At 39.0% G+C, this 27,422-nt stretch overlaps 1 protein-coding gene across 2 annotated transcripts; it reads right to left on the reverse strand.

Moving 5' to 3' along the window:
* Positions 1–1,204: 1,204 nt before the first annotated feature.
* LOC129454680 (uncharacterized) lies at positions 1,205–27,351 on the reverse strand. Of its 2 annotated transcripts, none has more exons than XM_055219256.2 (9): positions 27,034–27,351; positions 22,614–22,766; positions 21,346–21,451; positions 16,308–16,428; positions 14,110–16,167; positions 7,032–7,194; positions 6,774–6,936; positions 3,514–3,646; positions 1,205–1,660 (listed from the first exon to the last, which is right to left on the reverse strand). In XM_055219256.2, the coding sequence occupies exons 1-9, from the start codon at positions 27,102–27,104 to the stop codon at positions 1,497–1,499; spliced, it is 3,132 nt and encodes a 1,043-aa protein (XP_055075231.2). In that variant the 5' UTR covers positions 27,105–27,351; the 3' UTR covers positions 1,205–1,496. The 2 variants fall into 2 exon arrangements, with proteins under 2 accessions (XP_055075231.2, XP_055075230.2); XM_055219255.2 differs by having other exon boundaries at positions 7,032–7,200; positions 27,034–27,342.
* Positions 27,352–27,422: the final 71 nt, after the last annotated feature.

A 27,422-nucleotide genomic window follows, 5' to 3' on the forward strand; every position in this document is an offset into this window, starting at 1 on the left:
CGGCTGAAACTTTTTTGGAAACGTTATTTTAAGGTAAAAAGACTCTTTGGTGTTGCTTTAAATGGTATAGTGCCTCCATATCTTCAAGAATTGTCAGAAAACAATCCATTGCATGGACTGCAATCTCAAAATACTGGTCACTTAATTATCCCTAGAATATCAAAAGTGTCTAAAGGTGCTAGATGCTTTTCCTACTTAGCCCCGGTATGCTCTGGAATAATTTACCAAACAAAGTTCGATATCAGACATATCAGATATTTAAGTCTAAACTAAAAACATTTCTCTTTAACAAATCATTCACATAATTCATCTTGTAAATATACTTATGCCGCAATATTTAGCCTGTCCTGAACCGAGCAGACATTCATCCATTATACTGTATGACACTTGCATTAGGATTTTGTGTCAAAAAGTTACATGAACTAAGACTTTTGATTTATGGGTCTAAAATGCGAAATTGTAAGTAATGTTACATACAACAGTGCATTAAACTCAAAAACAAACTTTGCAGCCAGTTGATTTGTCTTTAAAGTTATAGCTTTCAATTTTGTGTACAGATTCTTGTCAAGATTTTGTGTGCCTTAAATTTTATTTTAAAATAAAAATGCATGGAATTAAAACTATACTGTAAATATGATTTACATAAAGTATTTTTCGAAAGTCTGCAAAATGGCACATTCAAATACATAAAATCTGAAATTGGTTCCTGTTGTTTTCCACCCAGGATGAAAAACCCTCTCATCCACCGCATTTAGTATATTTTGCACGTAGACAGATACAAAAACAATCTCAAAGTAGGATGTGTCTTCATGTGTAAGAGGATTAAGATAATTAAGAGTAAATATTAACGGGACACAGCAGATGGCTCTCACTCTTTAGAATGCATTTACTCTTCTGCCTTCAGTTGTGTTTACTTTTACAGAGGGTCACACTATCAGCATTGAATTGAGAACCGTTTTGAGTATTTTATTTCCAACTGTAGTCTAACACGCCTTACTGTTGTTGTTGTTATTATTATTATTAGGGTTACCGTGTGTTACCCCTTGTGCCAACTAAAAATGACTGTGGCAAAAAAAAAGCTTTAAGAGAATAAAAAATTTTATGAAGTAAATAAATGATTTTCTCATACAGCAGAGTTGTTTGTTTTCTCATTTGAACTCATCATCACTCGCTTCTGTTCTTTCACACACAAATGACCAAAATCCACATTTTAAGAAGTCATTTAATAAAATGAAAAACTATTTACAGGATTTCTAACAACTATTTATGAATCATACTTCTGGTACTAATACAGTTACATGTACATGATCTTCTTTAATTTTTTTGCATTACAGAATCAATTTCATTTCCACTGTTGCCAAAAGACGATGTCAAATAATAAAACTCACAACATGATTGAAGGATGTGTGTAGCTTCATATAAACACAAATGGTCATATGTTGATTTGAATAGTGATGAGCGCAGTTTTATATGTTTGAGTATAGGGGCTGAAGGATTCATCTGATGTCAGCCGGTCTGAGCTGTCGTTCTCCTTCAGCTAAGAAGATTTGCATTGCGCGGTAAAGCAGATGAACTCCTAACTCTCGTTTTTTCCGGACAGGCCAGGTTGATACCACACCATAGTAATCTCCACGTTTCTGGTTTGTAAGCATCTTCAGCCCTATTAAAAAAAAACATGAATATTAACGTAATTTAAACACAGTCCTCGCTACAAACTAAAAAGCAGTGATGAGAATAATAAGGCAAAAGCACCATTTAGCCAGTAATTGTTTCTCATGGGGACATAAGATATTTTCATCATTTACAGGGGTAGTAGTCCAAATGATTTTATTGCAGTCCGAATCCACGACAATGCTTAAAAAAAAGCAAAACAAAAGAAAAGAAAAAAAGAGAAACAAAAAGATGCGCTATATTAAGTGAACGGGGATGACTGACGTATAATATGCACGCGGAATTGGAATGTATTGCACAACTTTTACACTGTGTGCTATTTATACGCACTTCATGAGAATGCTTAGGCCTATATAAAAAGCATATATATATTTTTAAATATAAAAATGAAAGCGAGGACCAGATATACATTTCTTTACAAATGTGCATGTTCAAAGGTGCCAATTTATTTTTCCGACGGTGGGTGCTTTTCACAACATCAAGCAATGCTTAGGTTACTTAGCAATGACAGATGCTCTGAACCACCCAAACGCTTTGAAAAGAAGGAATATTTACATTTAGGAATTTATCCAAAAGCTACTTACAGAGATTAGAAAACAAAAGCAATGTATCATAGAAAGGCAATAGTACAAAAGGCCTTCACTATTCTGAAACAATACATGTTGAAAGAAAAACAAAGAAGTTAAGTGCTTTTTCAACTGAAATTAGAGAAGAGATAGAAATTCGGTCAATATCTAGATCAAGTATTTTTGGAAGAGATGGGTTTTTAATTATTTTTTAAATGTTGCAAGAGATGTGGCTGGCCGGATTGCAATAGATAGATAGGTCTAGTAAAATCCGAACCAAGGATGCTAGCCGTAATGCTTCTGTGACAGCTAACAACACTGTTTAGGTGAAGTGGTTGCATTTGAAGCCTGACTGCTTGTCATCAAGTAGGTCGTTCTGAGATAGAAAGGAGGACACTTGATTCAAATCAGCTCTCTCAAGTGTCTCACAATGAATGGAAGAAGTGAGATGGGTCTGTAACTGTCAGTAAGAGAGGGGTTCAGCGTGGGTTTTTTTTAAGCAATGGAGTGACCAGGGCGTGCTTGAATATGGCATGGTCATGTTTCCCGCATGGTTTTAGATGTGAAACAAATAAGCATTTGTGCTTTGTTCCGCCAGCAGGTCACCACAGATATCAGCTGTCTCCCCTTTGCAAATAATGCACTAACTCTGAGTCTGCTGGCCGTTTGCGTTTACACAAACCTAAAAGACATCTCACTGGGCGATTGTACTGGTGGTGTAACGATTAATCATGCAAATGTGCGTTTTCTCAATGAATGAATTTGAATGAATTACGGTGAAATCCCAGCACATCCAAAAGCCAGGGGGCGCTCTCGTGCAGAAATTTTTCAGCAAAGTCCTCTAAATGCACAGAAGATTGCTGGATGAACGACAACATGCAAAACTTGGACCTGAATACAATTCAAATGTGGCAGTGACATGGATCACAGCACCCCCAAATGTGCGCTTTTTTACATTCTGAAGTTTCTTGTCACATATTTAGGGATTTTGTGACAGTTTACGATGTCTTGGGGATTTATTTCAGAAGTGGAGGTTTTTACCAAAAATGTTTGCATGCATTTAGAGGGTTTTGTAGCAAAAGACATGAAATAACTGTAAAGTGAAAATAAGGCATTTAAGTTACTGAATAATAGCAATTTCATTGTCATTAAAGTGAAATTAAAACTAAACAAAAAAAGCAAATTTACAAGAAAACATATCAGACGCACTTAGAGGGTTTTGCATCTGAACGTCTCAATTATTCTTACAAGTAATAAACATCAAAGGTCTTCTCACCGATAGCATCCACCATACAGGCCTCTCGTGTGTAAGCTTCAACAGCGATGACGTTCTGGAAACAATGCAGAGAGATGACACCATGTCCACTGTTCCAGATCTGTAAGATGTGCTGTACTTTTGAACAAAGTTTCTGCCAAACAAAACACATACACGATACATCAACATTTATACTGCTGAACACTTCATTCTCATTCGCCAATACATCAATGAGTTTAGTTATTACAGTCTGACAACCTGCTACAGTAGAATAACAAAACATGAAGCCATCTACTTATAATTTCTACATGCATTTTTATATCCATATTTTCTCATTAGCACCACTAATATAATGATCCTCTATAATCCTACAGACAGTTCTTTTTACTGTTAGTATCACTAATTCACACCTTATGAAAATCTGATATGCAAATTTTAGATGATAATATATAAATCAGGGGTGTCCAATCCTGCTCCTGGCGATCGACTATCCTGCAGAGTTCAGGTCCAACTCTAATCAAACACACCTGCCTTCAATTTTCAAGTAATCGTGAAGTCCTTGATTAGCTGCTTCAGGTGTATTTGATTTGGGTTGGAGCTGAACTTTGCAGGACAGTCGATGGCCAGGAGCAGGATTGGACACCCCTGATTTAAATCATATTTGATTGTTGTTTTTTTGACGTTTTTCATGTTTAAATTGGGTCCCCAGTGCTTCTGTCAACTAGGGATGGGCAATATAAACGATATGCAATATAAACGATACAAAATTGGCATACGATAGAGATTTTAATTCTATTGCGATAATGCATGTTGATGACGTTATCAACCCGTGAAATTTAGAGCCATGAGCTGCTGCCGGCTGCAACGCATAATCATATTCGTCATTTTCAATAAACATGGCTGAAAGCGTCAGCGAAACAGAGGAGCTCGTGAAAAAGACTGGTGCAACATCTATTATTTGGACTTGGTTTGGATTTAAGCCGTCCAACAAGCAGCAGGAAAATATACTCTGTAGAGCAGGGGTGTCCAATATGTCGATTGAGGCAATGCCGATAGATCGCTCATAAGTTAACTGCTGCTTCACGCGCAAAATTGGCATTATGGACTTAAACACTTTTTCTAAGGGTCTTTATAACGTGTTCTGAAACGAGTCTATTATAAGCATCATACCGCAATACATATCGCTATCGCAAGAGGCTGCAATGTATATCGCAAAATGGATTTTAGGGCATATCGCCCATCCCTACTGTCAACCTAGAAAATGTGATCAACCCAGTAACTTAGTTTTGTAAACCATTCTCTGCAAACATGTGAAATAATAGGTCATTGAAACTTGTCTCCCCCTGTGATGCCAGAAGGGGATAATACCAACCTTAATCTGCACTATCCAACCACAGCACTGCAATTTAGTACAGAGATCAGGGGCCTCATTTATAAAACTTTGCGTAGGATTTGCGTCAGAAGTGGCGTACGGATGAAACATAGGACGCGCGTACGCACAGAAATATTCGGATTTATAAAACCGTGCGCACGCACATCTTACGCATTTTTCCCTTAATAAATCACAATCAATTCTAAATGTAGCGCAGCTTTTGCGGCTTCATGACACGCCCATAGTTGCCCATAAATAGTCCGTGAAACGCCCACAAGTTAATATGCATTGATTGCGAAATCATGGCAAACACAGAGAGGAAATCAAAAAAACTTAACTTCACTCAATGTGAAGTAGAAGTTATCGTTGGCGAGGTGGAAAAGAGGAGAAAATTGTTGTTTGGAGGGCACAGTGTGGGCATTACGCATTGTGATGGGGCATTTTATTTCCATTCATTTAATTGCATCTGACAAGCTACAGATGGCGGTAATAATCGACGTGGAAATAGGACATTGTTCAGCGCAAATGTAATTTCTTGTTGCTTTCTGAATGGTTGAGACATATGCCATACATTGTTTTATCAAAAATAAAACACACTAAAGGCATATGCATGAATACCATAATTCCGTACTAGATTATGAAGATATGGTTTACTATGAAAACAACTTTCCCCAGTGGACAATTAATTAATCAATCTATCTATCTATCTATCTATCTATCTATCTATCTATCTATCTATCTATCTATCTATCTATCTATCTATCTATCTATCTATCTATCTATCTATCTGTCTATGTAATTGCATCTATATCTGCTCGGCCAGACGGACACATTGACGAGAATATCAGTTTTGTACATTATTTCGTTCTGTTAACTATATTCTTTATGAGGATGAATTGCACAACATGCCAATATTATTGCAGAACATATTTCACTTTTCTTTTAGCAAATATGTGTTCATTTGAATTTCTGTTGTAATTTTCGATTTTTTTTTTTGTTTGTTTCACTGCTGATCGATCAAACGGATATTCGTGTAGGCTGTTAATTGTAAAACTTGCTTTGTGAAGTCTTCATGTTATTTATGAGAGGTAGTGTTGTCATTTTTACTTTCACTTTCACGTGTTTCTTCCATCTACCGACGGTGTCGCCATTTCTCATTTCACCCGTTTTTGTGGGTACGCCTGGGTCAGAGCTTGCGTGACGGACAGCACATTTTCCCGTCAAGTTTGCTTTTTATAAATGACAACTATTACGTAGAGAGTGGCGTACGCCTTCTTTTGTGCGTACGCAACGTTTATAAATGAGGCCCCAGCTCATTTGCATTTTAAAGGTTGAGCTTTGAGCTGATAACGCAGGGGTGTCAAACTCAATTTCAGTTTGACACTAGGCCAGTTGTACCCTTGTGGTTAGAGAGTTGGGCTTGTAACCTGGTGGTTTGTGACAGCAGTGCCCTTGTGCAAGACACCTTACCATAATTGCTCCCCGGGCGCTGGGATAGAAGTTCACTACTCACTAGGATGGGTTAAATACAGAGGTCATATTTCGCATTGCATACTTGACAAGCATGTCACTTTCACTTTCATCCCGGGCCACATCAGCATTATGGTTGCTCTCTTGATTTGGCCCGCAAGCCTTAGGTTTGACATCCCTGTGCTAACGCAATGCTCTACCACTAAGCTATACAGAAACAGCAGAATGTAATCAAAATAAAAGTATCAAATAATAAATTTAAATAATATACATGTACAATGTAAAAATGTTGAACAGTAAACGTTGTGAAAGGCATAATTCAAATCTATAAAGATCATGATCTGTGTGTGCATCATCAGTCTACAGGAAGATAAACCATCTACAAAACACATTTCCACAGGTCTTTGTTAAACTGTAATGTAGGCATTGGCAATGTTACCTTAGAGGTCTTATCTCCTTTGAAATATTCCAGAGCTTCATAGAGGTGACTGTAAGGTCTTGAGCGTTTGCCCTTTCCAACATAAAAAACAGCACTGATGAATGTCTGGAAACACTCTTTAGGGCTCATTGACCGACTTCGATATGGTAGATTCATAGTCACACTATTAAAATAAGAGAAAAATACGAAAAAATCAGTTTTCCTTTTATTCGTCATGAAATGTAAATGAAATGCAGCAGAATGCGAAAAAATACACACCGCGGGTCAAGAAGCAGGTAGTTAAAACTGGATTTAATAACACCCTCACGCCATCTCTTGTTCTGATCGGGTTGATCAAACTGTTGACAGAGCGCCAGCTCATCCGCCTGACAGTCGGGAAGAACAAACCTGTCAAGAGCCTTTTCCAGTTCTGGCCCGTAACCTGTAGCTGACAAACACATCATATCACATCATCATAACATCACTACATTATAACAGCATCTTATCACATTACTACATCATAACAGCATCACATCACCGCATCCCAACATCACATTATCATCACATCATAACATTACCACATCGCATCATTGCATCACTTCACATCAGGGTGTCACATAACCATCACAGCAACACATAATAACATCATCACAGCACTGCATCACCACATAACAGCATCACATCACTGCATCACATCACCACATATATCAGATAACATTATCACACCATAGCATCACATCGCATCACCACATCTAGGGCTGGGATAAACACATTTTTTTAAACGATTAAAGGGGGGGTTCAATGGTATTTCAAGCATTCTGACTTATTAACACAGTTATAGAGTTGTTGTCTCATGCTAAACGCAGGCAAAGTGTCAAAAAAGCAGTTGGGCGTGTTACAGAGCATTTCTGTGCTGATTACACTTCGCCAGGGTTCGTACAAGTTTCGGAAAGTTTTTTTCGATAACAGGTCCAACTGACGTTTCAGGGGTTTTCTATACGTATCACTTCTTTATATGGACACTTCCCCCGGAAAACCCCGCCCACCCGTCAATCAGCGGGAGACGCTAGAGCTTGCTAACAGCTTATCACGCCACTCAGCTTTGTTTAATTTCAAAAGTCAACAATTGCACGAAAGATGAAGTGTGTTTTTGGATGTAATGAGAAGAAATCCAGCCTTTTGAAAACAATGGATATAATTTATTATCCGGGGTAGCAGCGGTGTTTTCGTGTGTGTTTGATGCATGATTTTCCCAACCGGGTCATGAGTTGCACGTGGTAAGTTAGACTTCTGTCTTATGTTGGAAATAGGCGCGTGTATATGATATAATGACACGAACATGTAGTGAATCATAAGTTAAAACAGTGTTGTATAGTGTTGCATGACTCATACTCGCTCCTCCTGCGGTATAACTCCTCCTTCTTCATTTTTTCGTACGTTATCGGAAAGATTCGGTAAAGCTAATATTTTTTTATAGATCTGATTAAACTAAAGACTCTTCAGAGATATAAAGGATGTCACACTCTATAGGTAGTCCAGATTAACATAAAAAACGCAGAAACAGCGTGTGTTACGTGAGCTTTAATCTAGCGATTATTTTTCGATGCATCGATTAATCTAATAATTCATTTTATCAGTCCGATTTTATTTTGATTTGCGATTATCTCCCCATTAATTAACTAATAGCAATAAGTACATGTTGATTTACATATCTGAATGAAAAAAAACATGAATTCCTTAACACTGCAAAAATAAGTGCAAAGTAAAGCATTCTCAGGCTGCGTCCAAATACCCCCACTTGCGGTCTTGGAAACTTGAGAGCGCGTGCATGCGGAAGTAATTGCGGAAGACTGTCCCATGTCTTAAAATTGGCAAAGTGCAGTGGCTTTAATGCACACTAAACCCACAATTTCTCTAATACCACTTCAAAGCGGTATTCAAGGGTAAGTGTATCCCGTCATGCATCATGTTAAGGATGTAAATCATGAGACTTTTGCCCAAATCTCGCGAGATGTCGTGGAAACTTTTAATTGTAAGTTAATAAATGGATTTTACGTATTTTGGTAGTAAAACGGAAAGTGTTCCACATTTCAATGATGCAAACATTGTTATGTATTTTGTAAAACATCTGTAACTACTTTTATAAAATTAAAACAACATTAATGGTGACGTTTATTCTGGGACTACTACATAAACAATAAACTTTAATAAAGCTACATGCACAAAATTAAGAGTTTTTTTACAGGTGCAAAGAATTCTGCGTCTGAAAGTATCTGATAAGAAGATAATATTCTTTAAATGTTCATTTATTTATTCATTTCTTTATGTGTTCATTTTATTTAAAGAAAACCTTAAAAATATATATTTCAAGTAGCCTAAATAAAAAAAATGAATAAGTTTTGGTGCAAATTGCTGCCATTACCTGGATTGACATTTTAACACTTACTAAGTGTGTCCCATCAGATGAATCATTTTTACATGCACGCTTGGGATCTTCACGCCCACTAAAACACTTGAGCAAAATACAAGAAATGCATCATGTAAGTATTCAAGTGGTCAAGTGCAAAGACTGAAAGTGTGGTTATTTGGATGCAGCCCCACTCCGGTTGCTACTACTCTCCGGTGCCGCCATTTAGGGTCTGAAGAATCGACGCGCATATTTTGCGTCAACGTATTTTTTGCGTCGACGTGCGTTGTCCCAGCCCTAACCACATCATCACCACACAACAGCATCACATCACCACTTATCAGATAACATTATCACACCATGGCATCGAATCACCACACAACAGCATCACATCACTGCATCACAACACCAAATCACTGCATCACAACAACACCACATCAATGCATCACAACAACACCAAATCACTGCATCACAACAACACCAAATCACTGCATCACAACAACACCAAATCACTGCATCACAACAACACCAAATCACTGCATCACAACAACACCAAATCACTGCATAACAACAACACCAAATCACTGAATCACAACACAGCATCACTGCATCACAACACCACATCACTGCATCACAACACCACATATCAGATAACAGTATCACACCATGACATCGAATCACCACACAACAGCATCACATCACTGCATCACACTACCACGTCACTGCATCACAACACCACATCAATGCATCACAACAACACCACATCAATGCATCACAACAACACCAAATCACTGCATCACAACAACACCACCAAATCACTACACCACCAAATCACTGCACCACAACACCAAATCACTGCATCACAACAATACATCACTGCATCACAACAATACATCACGGCATCACAACAACACAACACTGCATCACAACACCACATCACAACACCACAACACAACACCACATCACTGCATCACAACAACACCACATCACTGCATCACAACACCACCAAATCACTGCATCACAACAACACCAAATCACTGCATCACAACAACACCACATCAATGCATCACAACAACACCACATCAATGCATCACAACCCCACATCACAACACCACATCACTGCATCACAACACCACATCACTGCATCACAACACCGCATCACTGCATCACAACAACACCACATCAATGCATCACAACAACACCAAATCACTGCATCACAACAACACCAAATCACTGCATCACAACAACACCAAATCACTGCATCACAACAACACCAAATCACTGCATCACAACAACACCAAATCACTGCATAACAACAACACCAAATCACTGAATCACAACACAGCATCACTGCATCACAACACCACATCACTGCATCACAACACCACATATCAGATAACAGTATCACACCATGACATCGAATCACCACACAACAGCATCACATCACTGCATCACACTACCACGTCACTGCATCACAACACCACATCACTGCATCACAGCATCACAACACCAAATCACTGCATCACAACACCACATCACAACACCACATCAATGCATCACAACAACACATCACAACACCACATCACTGCATCACAACACCACATCACTGCATCACAACACCACATCACTGCATCACAACACCACATCACTGCATCACAACACCACATCACTGCATCACAACACCACAACACCAAATCACTGCATCACAACACCAAATCACTGCATCACAACAACACCAAATCACTGCATCACAACAACACCAAATCACTGCATCACAACAACACCAAATCACTGCATCACAACAACACCAAATCACTGCATAACAACAACACCAAATCACTGCATAACAACAACACCAAATCACTGAATCACAACACAGCATCACTGCATCACAACACCACATCACTGCATCACAACACCACATATCAGATAACAGTATCACACCATGACATCGAATCACCACACAACAGCATCACATCACTGCATCACACTACCACGTCACTGCATCACAACACCACATCAATGCATCACAACAACACCACATCAATGCATCACAACAACACCAAATCACTGCATCACAACAACACCAAATCACTGCATCACAACACCACCAAATCACTGCATCACAACAACAACACATCACTGCATCACAACAACACATCACAACACCACATCACTGCATCACAACACCAAATCACTGCATCACAACACCAAATCACTGCATCACAACAAAACCACATCAATGCATCACAACAACACCAAATCACTGCATCACAACAACACCAAATCACTGCATCACAACAACACCAAATCACTGCATCACAACAACACCAAATCACTGCATCACAACAACACCAAATCACTGCATCACAACAACACCAAATCACTGCATAACAACAACACCAAATCACTGAATCACAACACAGCATCACTGCATCACAACACCACATCACTGCATCACAACACCACATATCAGATAACAGTATCACACCATGACATCGAATCACCACACAACAGCATCACATCACTGCATCACACTACCACGTCACTGCATCACAACACCACATCAATGCATCACAACAACACCACATCAATGCATCACAACAACACCAAATCACTGCATCACAACAACACCAAATCACTGCATCACAACAACACCAAATCACTGCATAACAACAACACCAAATCACTGAATCACAACACAGCATCACTGCATCACAACACCACATCACTGCATCACAACACCACATATCAGATAACAGTATCACACCATGACATCGAATCACCACACAACAGCATCACATCACTGCATCACACTACCACGTCACTGCATCACAACACCACATCAATGCATCACAACAACACCACATCAATGCATCACAACAACACCAAATCACTGCATCACAACAACACCAAATCACTGCATCACAACACCACCAAATCACTGCATCACAACAACAACACATCACTGCATCACAACAACACATCACAACACCACATCACTGCATCACAACACCAAATCACTGCATCACAACACCAAATCACTGCATCACAACAACACCACATCAATGCATCACAACAACACATCACAACACCACATCACTGCATCACAACACCACATCACTGCATCACAACACCACATCACTGCATCACAACACCACATCACTGCATCACAGCATCACAACACCAAATCACTGCATCACAACACCACATCACAACACCACATCAATGCATCACAACAACACATCACAACACCACATCACTGCATCACAACACCACATCACTGCATCACAACACCACATCACTGCATCACAATACCACATCAATGCATCACATCACTGCATCACAACACCACATCACTGCATCACAACACCACATCACTGCATCACAACACCACATCACTGCATCACAACACCGCATCACAACACCACATCACTGCATCACAACACAGCATCACTGCATCACATCACTGCATCACAACACCACATATCAAATAACATTATCACACCATGACATCGAATCACCACACAACAGCATCACATCACTGCATCACAACACCACATCACTGCATCACAACTAGTGACAGACTGATATATCGGCTGATATTTGCGAATTTTATGTGTATCGGCATCGGCTGATATGTGGCTGCCATGTTCGCCGATTTTTTCCCGGCATTATTTACAGACAGACTGCTGGAAGCCGCAAGCGATTGCAGGTCATGTGACTAAAAACAACCAACCTTTCCATGACAACACCCAAAGATGGTTCCAATCCATAGCACCCTCGCCTGTTTTTACTATTTGTTAAATATAGTTTTTTAAAGTTCTATAAATGTTACTTTTTTAAAATTGAGACTTGTAACATTTGGCATCATCATTGTGTCATTTTTATGATGTAAATTGAGTGAGCAAAAGCAGTATCGGCTCCAAATAACGGCTAAGGCTGATGAAACAAAAATCGGTATCAGCATCGGCACTGAAAAATCCATATCGGTCGATCCCTAATCACAACACCACATCACAGCATCACAACACCACGTCACAGCATCACAACATCACAGCATCACAACACCACATCACAACACCAAATCACTGCATCACAACACCACCGCATCACTGCATCACAACACCACATCACTGCTTCACAACACCAAATCACTGCTTCACAACACGGCATCACTGCATCACAACACCAAATCACTGCATCACATCACTTGCATCACAACTCCACATCACTGCATCACACCACCACATCACTGCATCACAACACCACATCACTGCATCACAACATCAAATCATTAAGGGTGCACCTTCATATCATCTTATGATGTTTGCTATATTTCTCAATGAATTATGGTGAAATGCTACTATATCTAAAAGCCAGAGGGCGCTCTCATGCAGAAACTCAATATGCGCTGCAGACGAAGAACCATAAACACACACAGCTATGACACGCAGCTCCAGGAAATGTCTTAAGGATATATTTATATTGCTGTTCTTCAAACCTTTTCAGTTATTTTCATGATAATAAAGAATATGTATAATGATTATGTTTGACGTGTGTTGCTTTTTTAATGCATGTTCTAAACGACTCAACCTAACAGTGATTTCAGATCGATAAGGACTTACTGATCAAAAGCCGTAGTACATGAAATAGCTGTAAATAATATTGTGCAATTCAGAAAAGTCTTCAACCAAGTATTATTAGTGTATATCGGCATTTATCGGTGCACCCCTACATATCATATCACCACATTATAGAATCACAACACCATATCACAGAATCACAACACATCACCACATCACATCAGCAAATCACGGCATCGCATCATCAAATCATTTATAAGCTGCCACACAGCTTTTTTTAGTGGATTTAACTGTGTAGTTGTAAATCAGTGTTGGCTCTTTTTTAGCTTTATGATTATCTTTATAAATTTTTTTAAATACACACCAATGACATGTGTTGCTGGACTCTGAAGGACTGATTTCTGAAGGGATCTCTTGAGTTTCTGGACATACAATGGGCGGGTTTGACTATTTATGGGTCCTGGATCTTCTCCCAGTTCAATGAGTTTGTTTCTGAGATCCTTGTCAGTTAATCCGCTCATTTCAACATCATCCTGCTGTTTGGCTCCGTGGCGTTTTTTGCTGCGGTCCGGACTCGTAAGCTGAAGAGATCTCCAGTCGTAAAGCAGCGTCTCATCAGAGTTAGTGGTGCTGCTGGAGCAGAGGGAAGTGTTGGCCGTTACAGGAACATGAGTCTCGATGAGTTCATGGCCGTCTTCAGTGTCAGTATAGAGATATTCCACAGGCTCGCTTACATCCGTATATGACAGTTGTCCAGGGATTATAGAAAGGTCTGCAAGCGTCCGCCGTCTCGTGTGGCCCGACAGTCGACTCAGGCTGTATCTAGGTGTGCATCCGGATGCGTGTCCTGGATTCCCTGTCACATTCTTCTGTGATTTGGGTGATTCACAGCTTATACTTGATGCGTTTTCTGGACTTTCCTGAAGTGAGCCACTTTTAGCCAAAGACTCTGTACCTCCTAAAGCAGTAGAGTTCATCTGGACCATTCTTCTGGTTTCTTCCACTTCTTTTGAAGTCAAAAGTTTCACCTGATCATCAGTTGTTTCTTCAGGACAAACAGTCTGAAAAGTTTCATGTTTCTCCACGTGGCCATCAGCATCACTTTTAGGAATTAAGACGGTGTCAGCCATACTGTCAGATAAAAGCCTTGTATCCGCTTGACTATCGAAGCTCGATGACAAACTCATTGAGCTCATCTGTGAGTCAACGTCATCTACTTGGTCATATTCTTCATCGATACTGCACTTGTATGGAGTGTATGGTGATTTAGCGGTGCTGCGTTGTGAGCGAGTCGGGGTAGGGAGCGTCTGCTCGAAAATAGAACAGTTGGACTGAAAGGAAGCTAAATTCATGCTCATTCTCTCTGAACATCGACTCTGTCTTGAGCGCGTCCTCCCTGTGACAAACGGACTTGCAATGAAGTCAGTTTCAGCGCTCTTAACCCTGACTCGACAAGAATCTCTCTCTGCTGTAGATGAATGCAATTCTTCACTATGACACCTGCCTGAACCTGACATCTCTCGGCCACTGTTTTGGCTTTCATCTCTAGCACAAAGTCCTTGTGGCAGATCTGATTTATGGCTACAGACATCACTTGAAGGTGGATGTCCATTGCTTTCAGTACTTGACAACACTTCACTTCTTACTGAACTCTCAGTTGGACTCCTGTAAGGGTTGCTATCACAGCTGTTGTATTCACTAGATCCACTACTGACAGGTGGTTGAATGGTACTCTTGAACTCTTCATTATCATCATCATCATCATCATCATCATCATCATCATCATCATCATCATCATGGGTCTTATCAAGAAGACCTGGCCCCACAACAGTCTTTTCAAACTCATCCTCCACCGTATTGGCTACTTTGGAAAAAACAAACACGTCATCAGGATACGTGACATCTATTCCTTGATTTTGGCAGATGGTAGCCATGCACTCTGATCCGAGGAAACCCGAGTATTCTGAAAGATCACTGGACTGATCAAGAGAGAGATGATGCAGATGATGATCTGGGCTTGAGACTGGGAAATAATCATCACGTCCTCTGAAGCTGACGCTCTTTCTCTCTTCGCGCTGAACAGGGTGCTTTACGCTGCTCTGAGATTCATTACTGTCACAATCTACAGCTGTCAACGCTCCTGCACTGCTCTTACTGTCCAAGACAGAAAGAGAGGTACTGGACAATATGGGCAAGACCTTATTCCAACCGTGAGAGTCACGTGACTCGAGATCGGATATATCTGAGAGCCAGAACGCTTGAGTCTCTCTGTTCAAAGGTCTTTCGCTTAATCTATTGGACAGACGCGTGCTACTCAATGGTTCAACTCCAGGATGATCCAGGACTGAGATGCTTTCTGAACAAGAGCTGGAAGCTTCTAGACTGAATGTGCTGTCGCTCATAGATGGACCAGACAGAATCGCTGCAAACACAAGACGACGAAATGTTACAAGACATTCATTTCTTCTCTTAACCCTAATGCTAAATCAACTGTGATGGCATTATTTATATCAGGTCTTTAGTTGGCTTTCGATTTAAATTCTAGTCATAAAAAAATCTTACAGTATTGAAATTTGGGTGCATCATGCTCCTCCAGTGATGTGTGGGCTTCATACTCTTGAAGCAGGCTGGCACATTTACTGTTCTCCTCCTGTTCTGCCAGATCTGACGGTTTATTGCCATCCTGTTTATCAGTGACCAAAAACAAATCATTCCCAAACCAGCCTTTACACAACAATGTTCAGCTCAGTTTTGACTTTAACACAAATAAAGTATGTTTGGCGATATTGTGCTTTTTACACTGTGAACTTTACTCAATGTTTACACCTGAAAATCTCATGCATGATGGTTATGGTAGGGGGAGTGAACAAATACATGTCCAATTATTAGGGATGCACGATATATCGGCCAACATATCGTTATCGGCCGTTAACTGCTTATTTTTAATATTATCGGTTATCGGTCTGATAGCAAAATTAGGCCGATAAATGAAAATCGATAAATGATGGATTATTTTGGTTTGTTGAACCACTTCACTTGCTCATTGCTGGCCATGTGAAGTTTTGATTGGTGCTTTCTGTGACATAGCACGAAGATGACACGTGTTGCGGGCTTAAGAATAGGGCTGGGCGATTTGACCTAAAATCAAAACCTCGGTTAATCTAACATTTGACATCGGTTACGATTAATAAACGATTATTTTTTGCCTCAGAGTTCACTGACAAGGTTGGAAAGTTTAGGGCACACCTTAAATCAGCATGCAATGCAATTATTCACATTTTTCCCAAAATAACTGCATTACTGAAAAAATATTAAATAGACTTAACTCTATGCAGATGTTGCATGTCATTATGTACAATTGATGAAACTTTCAGAATGGGAAGTTATGAACCAAAGAATCATACAACCCCCATGACTAATTATAGACATAAGATACATACATAATAAGTTGTATCCAGATAGCATATTGTAATGAGATGAGTAGGGCAAAATACATACTTGGACTGTATCCTTTACACGTTTCTTGTATTCAATTCATTTTTTCTTAACTGGGCACTGATGTCTAAGACATTTATTCTCGTCTGTAATGCTTTTGGTGTTAATGTAGACTAGAAGTTCCCCCGTTCTCTCTCTCCGTCATCTCTGAAGTGTCTAATTAAACTCACGCGGACGCGTCTTTTCGCGGTTTTGAGTGAGTGAGATGTGATGACATTACCCGGGCTGCTTAGAGACCCATCGGTAGATTAAACTGCGGTAAAAACCCGATCGCGCATTCCGTATTTTTGTCACAGGTGCCTGCACATTCGCGAGAACTTCTTAAAAAAAAGTACTGTGCTTCTTTTGGGCACTAGATGATCCTGCTGCTCAGTTAAACAGTGTTTGAGTTCTCCTCCATGTTTCGCTGTGCCACTGACAGGACGGGGCGGAGTTACGCAACATCACACGCAGCAGTTTGTTTTTAAAGGGAAAGTATTAACAGGATTAAAAACCGAAATAACCGACATGATAAAATAATGTCGGTTAGAGGTTCTGAATTTCGGTTTCGGTTATTTTTCGATTAATCGCCCAGCCCTACTTAAGAAGAGTATGCTAGTCTAGCGCAAAGACAAGATGTCAGCGGTCTGGGAGTTTTTCATTGAGAAAATAATATGAATATTTATCGGCCTATATATATCGGTTATCTGCCCCCAAATATAAAGAGTTATCGGTATCTGCCAAAATTTCCATATCGGTGCATCCCTACCAATTATGCCAACACTATTTTCTCTGTATTAAACAATTGGTTATGTCTAAATCGAATGTAAACAGTTAAGCATCAGTATATTATATCCATGTAGTCTGTCTTCAAGTAATAGCAGACCAATAAGGAGCACCTGCTGCTGTCTGTAGCCTAGGGCTGGGCGATTAATCGAAAAATAACCGAAACCGAAATTCAGAACCTCTAACCGACATTATTTTATCATGTCGGTTATTTCGGTTTTTAATCCTGTTAATACTTTCCCTTTAAAAACAAACTGCTGCGTGTGATGTTGCGTAACTCCGCCCCGTCCTGTCAGTGGCACAGCGAAACATGGAGGAGAACTCAAACACTGTTTAACTGAGCAGCAGGATCATCTAGTGCCCAAAAGAAGCACAGTACTTTTTTTAAGAAGTACTCGCGAATGTGCAGGCACCTGTGACGAAAATATGGAATGCGCGATCGGGTTTTTACCGCAGTTTAATCTACCGATGGGTCTCTAAGCAGCCCGGGTAATGTCATCACATCTCACTCACTCAAAACCGCGAAAAGACGCGCCCGCGTGAGTTTAATTAGACACTTCAGAGATGACAGAGAGAGAACGGGAGAACTTCTAGTCTACATTAACACCAAAAGCATTACAGATGAGAATAAATGTCTTAGACATCAGTGCCCAGTTAAGAAAAAATGGATTGAATACAAGAAACGTGTAAAGGATACAGTCCAAGTATGTATTTTGCCCTACTCATCTCATTACAATATGCTATCTGGATACAACTTATTATGTATGTGTCTTATGTCTATAATTAGTCATGGGGGTTGTATGATTCTTTGGTTCATAACTTCCCATTCTGAAAGTTTCATCAATTGTACATAATGACATCATCTGCATAGAGTTAAGTCTATTTAATATTTTTCAGTAATGCAGTTATTTTGGGAAAAATGTGAATAATTGCATTGCAGGCTGATTTAAGGTGTGCCCTAAACTTTCCAACCTTGTCAGTGAACTCTGAGGCAAAAAATAATCGTTTATTAATCGTAACCAATGTCAAATGTTAGATTAACCGAGGTTTTGATTTTAGGTCAAATCGCCCAGCCCTACTGTAGCCTCCTTCACACAGTAAGTTTGGTAAATTAACATAAATTTACCAGAATGACTTTACCAGTAAATACTAGGGCTTTGTTGAAAAAAATCGATTCACCAATTCTGAATCGATTTTCATATTAATTTCTAAAGATCGATCTGTAACTCAGGACATTAAAACAACAAACATGGCGGTCAGTAACGTTAAAGCAGGGGCGTCGCAAGCCGATTTTGCGGGGGCTTAAGCCCCGAATGTTTTGAGTCAAGCCCCGAATGTCATGACCTGGGCTCATTTCAGTCAGTTCACACACCACACCTTGTATTTCTCACGCTGAGAAGTAAAAGATAAATTGTCCTCCTATATACAATTTAGTGCTGCACAATTAATCACATCGCAATCGCGATGTCAGCCTGTGCGATTATATGCCAGCAAAATGTTGCACTTATATCAAATAAATAAATGTGTGGACTTGTTAACACAAACTCTGATAACAGTTTGATGATTTTCCTTGCTGTTTAAAAAAAGAAAGAAAAACTAACAAAAAAGGCAGTGCACGTGTGGCATGCACTTGTGTGGTGTGCGTCGTCACTTATACCAGAGCGAAGATGGATGCAGAGGAGGTTGACAGTGATCTGGTAGCTAAAAAAAACTCTATGTCTGTTGTATGGCGGTATTTTGGATTTAGGATTACTGACACTGAGCAGTTGCTACATCACGTGGCAATACGAAAACATTTCTAGTTTTACAAATACACATTTTAGCTAAACTGTGTGTGGATTTTCCTTAAAACCCATCAAGTTGACTCATGATACCATTTAGTATAATCGCAATCGCACATCGCAATATTAGCAGCAATAACCGCAATGGGAAAAATTACCCAAACCGTGCAGCCCTAATACAATTAATGGATGAGGCGCAGGCATACGCAGGACAGTTCTGTCGAGTTCAGCTGCTTCGAGTTTTTTAAGTGTACTCAACTTTATGCAGCGCCATAAGAACTTACAAGCAGATGAAATCAGAGTGACGCAAGAAATCTTGCGGAGGATGCTGATTTCAAATCGCTCTCACTTTACTCTGATGTCATCCACTTCGTCGTTTCTTGCAGCGCCTCGGGAAGTCGTAGACACATATTAATGCATTCTATCAGACAATCAGAAAGAAATGAGAAGTTGTTTCTGGATAAATTATATTATCTGGCTGCAAGCACGTTCGTTACTAACATGGATTTAACGGAGTGGAAGTTGGATGAGCAAGATCCGATGAATGCGGTAGATGCCCATTTTTAAGCATTTTGATTTTACGATTCCTGGACGAAATCATTGCCTTTGATCAAGACACTGAGAGCTAAAATTGGGGAATAAAGCCAAATTCTTGCTAAATTATTATTGATTCAGTCAAAAACTTCAACAGCTTTGCAACCAGAAGCTTTAGTTACCTAGAACTAGATGCTTCCTGAAATATATAATAATGTAATAGAGATGCATTTCATTATTATTGCCCTTTCATCATTAAATGTTCTGCAATACTGTATGTGTACAGTAAGCTCAAGTTAAAAATGTAAATTTCCATAATCTGCTTAAAGTTCTCTATTTTCATGTACTAATGTTGTACTTAATATAGCCTACATTTTTTGTTCTTTAGTACATTCATATGAAATATGCTAAAATTTGTATGAAAGGTGAGTACAAGTTTACTTTAAGTGGTATATATTTTTGTAATACGAGATAGTATGTTAAATGCATTTCTGTTCATATTCATGACATCTCAAAATAAAACACCTATGGGACACCTATGTTTTTAAGATTATCTTAAGTACTAAAGAAGAATTTTTGATAAAAATCATTTAATTACAATTCTAAAAAAAATTAATAAGAAAACACTGAGCATGCGCAGCCGTTTTAATTGGTTCTAGGCTAGCTAGAGCGGGTGATCTAGGCTAGTGATCCCTGTATTTACATCAAATGGTCTGGGCTAAGCCCCGGATGTCCTTCAATGCTGGAAACGCCCCTGAGCAAGCGGTGGTTTTGAAAACTGTAATTCGGGTAACAGCTGGAAAAAAAAGCTTTTTTCAAAAACACTTATCTAAATCTCGAAGATTGGATCAGGTCGGATCGAATAATGATAATCGATTCAAGATCTTGAGAATCGGAATTGAATCGAAACCCAGCACTAGCAAATACAAAAATGTGCTGTTCAAACATGCAACGAAGTTCGTCTATTTTAGTACACCCCTAAAACAAATAAAGACTTTACCACCAGCTATCTGAATATATCTGACCTGATCTTTGAGATTGGGGTCTCCACCGTTTCTTAGCAATAATCGCAGATTCTGATAACAACCCCAAGATGCAGCGATGTGTAACGGTGTCAGATCCTCACTAGTCCTGAAAGACAAAGCATGTTTATAATGACTACAAGTTTATTAGAAAAAACAACTGAAATACATTAAGATATGAATAATAAGATAAATTCTTTCTAGAATATTCAAACATTTATGTGTATACAAAACGTAAAAGTATAACATGCTTGTCAAGTGTGCAATGCATACTCGAAATGAGACCTCTGCATTTAACCCATTCCAGTAATTAGTGAATACACACACACACACACACACACACATATGGAGCAGTGGGCAGCTATCCCTGCAATGCCAGGGGAGCAATTACGGCACATTCACACCGGACGCTTCCCATTCACTTTTAATGGATGATGTCATGCGTTGCCGAACTGAATTGTGGATACGTCAATGCTTTCCAAAAAAAAAAAAAAAACGCTCTGGCTGCCCTGCCAACGACGTTATAGAAAAAGAGTAATTGATGCTCAAATGCATTCTCTGGAAAGGTGAGGAATTCTATTAGTTTCTGCGTTCTGAATGGTTGCCGTCGAACCGCATCATAACTCATTTCCATAAAATTGAGCTGATTTCAACTCTTTTCAACACTCACACCACACAAGACAGACCGCTGCTCATTGCCGGCTAACATTGAAAATGAATGACTTCCGGCCAGTTTGGCGTTCTCGTCGGCGACGGTGTGTACTCGAATGATAATACTCGAACTAACAACTCTCGCCGAATCTCTTACCACTAGACTACTATTGCCCCTAACGTACAGTTCGGGGCTTGGGCATAATGCATTGCTTTATAATAAGCAATATTTTGTCAAAATGAACACTTCATGAGAGCTAGAATTGTTGAATAAACACAGTCAGCATTTCATTTCAGAGTTGTTTTGAGGCCTTCATGTTGCCACCCTTCAAAGGAGTCAAATAAACCTCATTCCACTCTTGAAAATGTACTGTGTCCTTCAGTTATTTGATAGATCAAAATTAAATTGATGATCCAAACACCCAAATATTTATAAATTAAATTCATGGAAATTGTCAGGGGTTCCTAAACTTTTGCATATGACTGTAAGTTCAAACACCACAATTATGTGTCAATGCTAGCAGAACGAAGTGAAGAAGTTCAATGGTGTTACATTAGATAAGATAATTAAGCGTATAAAAGGCGAGTAAATATGGATATAATGTCATGTTGTAAGTTACCTGAGGTTGGGATCAGCGCCGTGTTGCAGAATGAGTCTAAGGCATCGCAGTCCTCTCTCAGACTCTTTACCTGCAGCTAAATGAACCGCTGCTACACCCCCCTTAATAATAGCATTAGGATTTGCACCCTGACACAGTAGAGTCTCCACACATCTGTAAACAAGTCAACATGATTACATTCATATCATATACATTCATACAATATATCTATTAGGGATGCATATCAATTAATCGCGATTAATCTATAGCAGAATAAAAGTTTTTGTTTACATCATATATGTGTGTGAACTGTGTATAATAATTATGTAAATATAAATATGCACACATGCATGCATAATTTTAAGAAAAAAATATATTTATATATTAAGTATTTATTTTTATATATAATATAAATTATACACAAATATACAAATGTATATACACATGTAAAAATTGCTTAAATATATACATGCATGTGTGTGCATTTAACTATACAAAGTTATTATATACAGTACACACACATATATGATGTAAACAAAAACTTTTATTCTGCTATAGATTAATCGCGATTAATTGATATGCATCCCTAATATCTATATCTACTACACCTTGGTTTGCAAAATCCTGGTAATTTTCAAAGCTGGAAACATTCCATGGGAAAATTTACATTTACTTTTATTCATTTAGCAGACGCTTTTGTCCAAAGCGACTTACAAATGAGGTAAACAATAGAAGCAATTATATCAACACAAGAACAGCAATACATAAGTGTACTAGAAATAGTCTGATCAAGTCCAACACAGTATACATAGCCAAGAGTTGGTTAGTGTTTTTTTTTTTTAAATAAATGTACAGATAAAGAGAAAGGAAAAATAGAGAAAGATAGTAAGTCATAGGAAGTGAGGTAATGGCAGAAGAGATGGGTTTTTAGCCAATTCTTAAGACAGCTACGGAGTCAGCAGATCGTGTCGTGACCGGCAGATCATTCCACAGTTGTGAAACAGCTCCTGAGAAGGTACGCGCTAATGTTTTTTTCCCTTTTTGAGATGGCATCACAAGCCGCCTCTCTGTGGCAGAGCCCAGGGATCGAGAGGGTACATAAGGCTGTATAAGTAAGTGAAGGTAAGGGGGTGCTGACCCAATGGTGGTTTTAAAGGCCAGGAGCAGAGCTTTAAATTGGATGCAAGCTGCTATAGGAAGCCAGTGTAACTTGACAAAGAGATGAGTGACGTGCGCCCTCTTTGGTTCTTTGAAGACCACTCTTGCCACTGCGTTCTGAATCATCTGTAGGGGTTTGGTTGTGCAGGTTGGAAGTCCAGCCAGTAGCACATTGCAGTAGTCCAGCCTGGACAGTACAAGAGCTTGGACTAAGACCTGCCTAGCGTGCTCATTTAGGACAGGTCTAATTTTCCTAATATTGCAGAGGATGAATCTACAAGAGCGAGCGGTGCTGGCAACATGCTCAGTGAAGCTAAGCTGATCATCAATGACCACTCCCAGGTTTTGGCCATCCTGGAAGGTCGAGGAACCTAGCTGAATGGAAAGGTTGTGCTGAATCTTTGGTTCAGATGATATGACAAGCAAGCAGTAAGCTGGAGATGGTGATCCTTCATCCAGAGTTAGATGTCCCTAAGGCATGCCGAGATGCGGGCAGAAACCGTGGGATCATCAGGGTGGAACGACAAGTAGAGTTGAGTGTCGTCTGCATAGCAGTGGTAGGAAAAGCCATGTTTTCGAATGACAGAGCCCAGGGATGTCATGTATATCGAAAATAGGGCTGGGTATTGGCAAGGGCCTCCCGATATGATATGCATCACGATACATGGGTCATGGTACAATGTATCACGATACAATACGTTGCATGTTGCGATACATTGCAATACTTTTTCTTTTTTATCAAAAATGTAAAAAAATAGAGCTGAACAACTGCAGCTCTTTGAAAGCTGCAGGGTTTTTTACATTTTCTGCCTTTTTCTCACTCCCTCTAACTTCGGAGACATTGGCCGAATGGTTGTATATGGCAGACAACTGGACAGTGACAACTACAGCAGCGGCGGAGGAGGTCGTTTGTCGCACACAGAGGGATTTGATGTTTTTTAATATATCGATAGTAGATATCAAAATAGCGATACACTATCAATACAGCTAACTATCACGATAGTTAGCTGTATCGATAGTTTTGCACAGCCCTAATCGAAAAGAGCAGTGGTCCAAGCACAGAGTCTTGAGGCACCCCGATATCGAGACGTTGGGGTTCAGAGACGTCACCTCTCCAGGATACCCGAAATTAAATATATGGGAATTCATACAGGAATAAACTTGGTGCCTATAACAAAGAACTTAAATGTAGTAAAAAAATCTTGCAGCATAATTTTGTTTAAAACAATAAGATTTAATGTAATTTCATTTGAATTTCTACCCTGCACAATTTACTCAGTCACATGCACACAGCACATCGCTTACTGAAGCGCCATTAAGGCCACACCCCCTGCATCTACTTGCATTCTTCCATAACATGGAAAGATCATTTTTTGAATCTTGCACACAAAATAATGTCAAAGTTATACTAACTGAGAAAACATTTAGGTGAGATAATTTTAAAAAGTACCCCAAAACCACTATTATGAAAACTACTATAAAGGCGGAGTCCACGATGTTTGAAAAACGCTTTGGAAAAGAAGACGGGCCGACTACCAAAACACACTTATAGCCAATCTAATCAAATCAAATGCCGGGTTGCGTATGTGTGGGGCGGGTCTATTAACAGATGGTCCAGATTCTATTGGGGTAGGGGCGTGTTTGTTTAGGTGATTTCAAATATCAACATTGGCTTTCAAACATCATGGATAGTGATGCACCGATGTATCGGCCACCGATATTTATCGGCCGATTTTTGATGAATTTGAAACCATCGGCATATGGGCAATAGCACGAGAAAAACAATCGGTATCGGCCTATTAATTAACTGCTTAAAGAAATCCATTATATGTAAAAAAAAACGAGTTAATGTTGTTAATAAAATAAATGCTGAATAGCAAAAACCACCTTTGAAGGTTGTCATGCTGTCTTATTATATTTGTTTTAATTTGTGCCTCTCTTATTATGTTGGTCAGTTGAATGTTAATTAGATCCAATCCATGTTCAGTAAAAATTATTTGATGCAGAAATAAACTAGCTAATAGACCAACTGTATAGTATACAAGTGTTTAATATCGGTATCGGCATCGGCCAGAAGTTGTCTGTTTAAATCGGAATCGGCCCAAAAAATCCTATTGGTGCATCCCTAATCATGGACTCCGCCTTTAATGTAATAATATAAATTATTTTTTAAGAAGGCTCTTTTTTTCTTCAAGCCTGCATTTATCTGATCAAAAATCCTTCAGAATTCATTAATATTAGAATGATTTCTGAAGAATTTTTGATTTTTAAAAAAACTAGGCTCGATGAGTGTTAGTATCAGGATTCTACAAAATTTGTATAACGTTGCATGCATGTCTGCTTATGACTAAACAAAATGTTTATTTATTTTTGCATATGATATAGTTTATATAAATCTCCAAATAATTCCCATAAATTCCTGTAAATTCTCATAAATTCCCCAGATTAATTTCCAATGTAAAGTTTGAGGAAATTTACTGGAAACTTTCCGCCTCTTTGCAACCCTAACCACACCAGACCAATCTTATTACTCACACTAGATCAGTGGTCTCCAACATTTGCCCGCACAGAGTCTGTGAGGTGCCCACCCCCAAAGCACATTCTGTTAATAGTCTCAATTGTAATATTTATTTATTACATATTAGCTTGGCTTCTCTTATGTATGTTAACATTTTAAACAATGATAAATATTATCAAGTAAATCAAAAAATATTAATAAGTAAAATAAAATAAAATAAAATTAACAAGTAAAACAAAAAAGTGTTGAGTAGACTATATCAAAAAGTACCCCTCCAGATTGTTTTATCCATTGTGGTAGCCCTAGCTCACAAAAGGTTGGAGACCCCTGCACTAGATGAAGTCAGTCTGTGTGAACTGTTTATGTCATTTAATAATGAATTATAGTTTAATTGATTTTCTGCAATGAAACACACCAATGTGTCATGATCCTAAGCTATAATTCATGCAAAAAAGTTAAACTAATATTATAATATTAAATTGATATTAAAAATGATTTACTGACAATCAAACCTTAGTCCTGCCTCTCATGCTATTTTTCCCAAAAGCAGAATTCTGTTTAAATCTGATTAACGTTAATTATACTATTACAACAACATGATACAGGGCACACGCATTCGTTTTAAATTCCTAGTTTAACAATCAAAAAAGTTTTGCATTGTTTAAATATAAAGTACAGTACAGTACAGTACAGTACAGTACAGTAAAGTAAAGTACAGCTAAATAGAGTGCAGTGCAGTACATTAACGTTACATGCGTATCTTACCGTGCATCGGTTTGATTGACGGCTTCGATTAGTAATGTCTCTATCTGATATCTGCTGGATTGAACACTCATCTCTCTGTGCTGCTGTCCTGGAGATTACGAGCTTCTATCACTCATCTCTCTGAGATTTAAATCTGCTGTCAGGATGATCACTTAAACTGTTAAAGATCGGTGTTGTACTTATGTCTCGTAAGAAACGCGAACAGCAGCTGTCAACAACAATGAAATTTCCCTCCATTCGCCGTTTTCCGCTGATACAGCGCGACACAGCGCCACTTGCTGTTCGGGAGCCGCGCCGACAGGCAAAGGCTAGATGGGATACGGGTCGGGACACATCTCGCGAGATGTTGGGTTTAGGTTTAGGTTTGGGCCTTTGGGGTAGGATTAATG

Source organism: Misgurnus anguillicaudatus, chromosome 20, assembly GCF_027580225.2.
Source record: "Misgurnus anguillicaudatus chromosome 20, ASM2758022v2, whole genome shotgun sequence".
Taxonomy (NCBI): domain Eukaryota; kingdom Metazoa; phylum Chordata; class Actinopteri; order Cypriniformes; family Cobitidae; genus Misgurnus; species Misgurnus anguillicaudatus.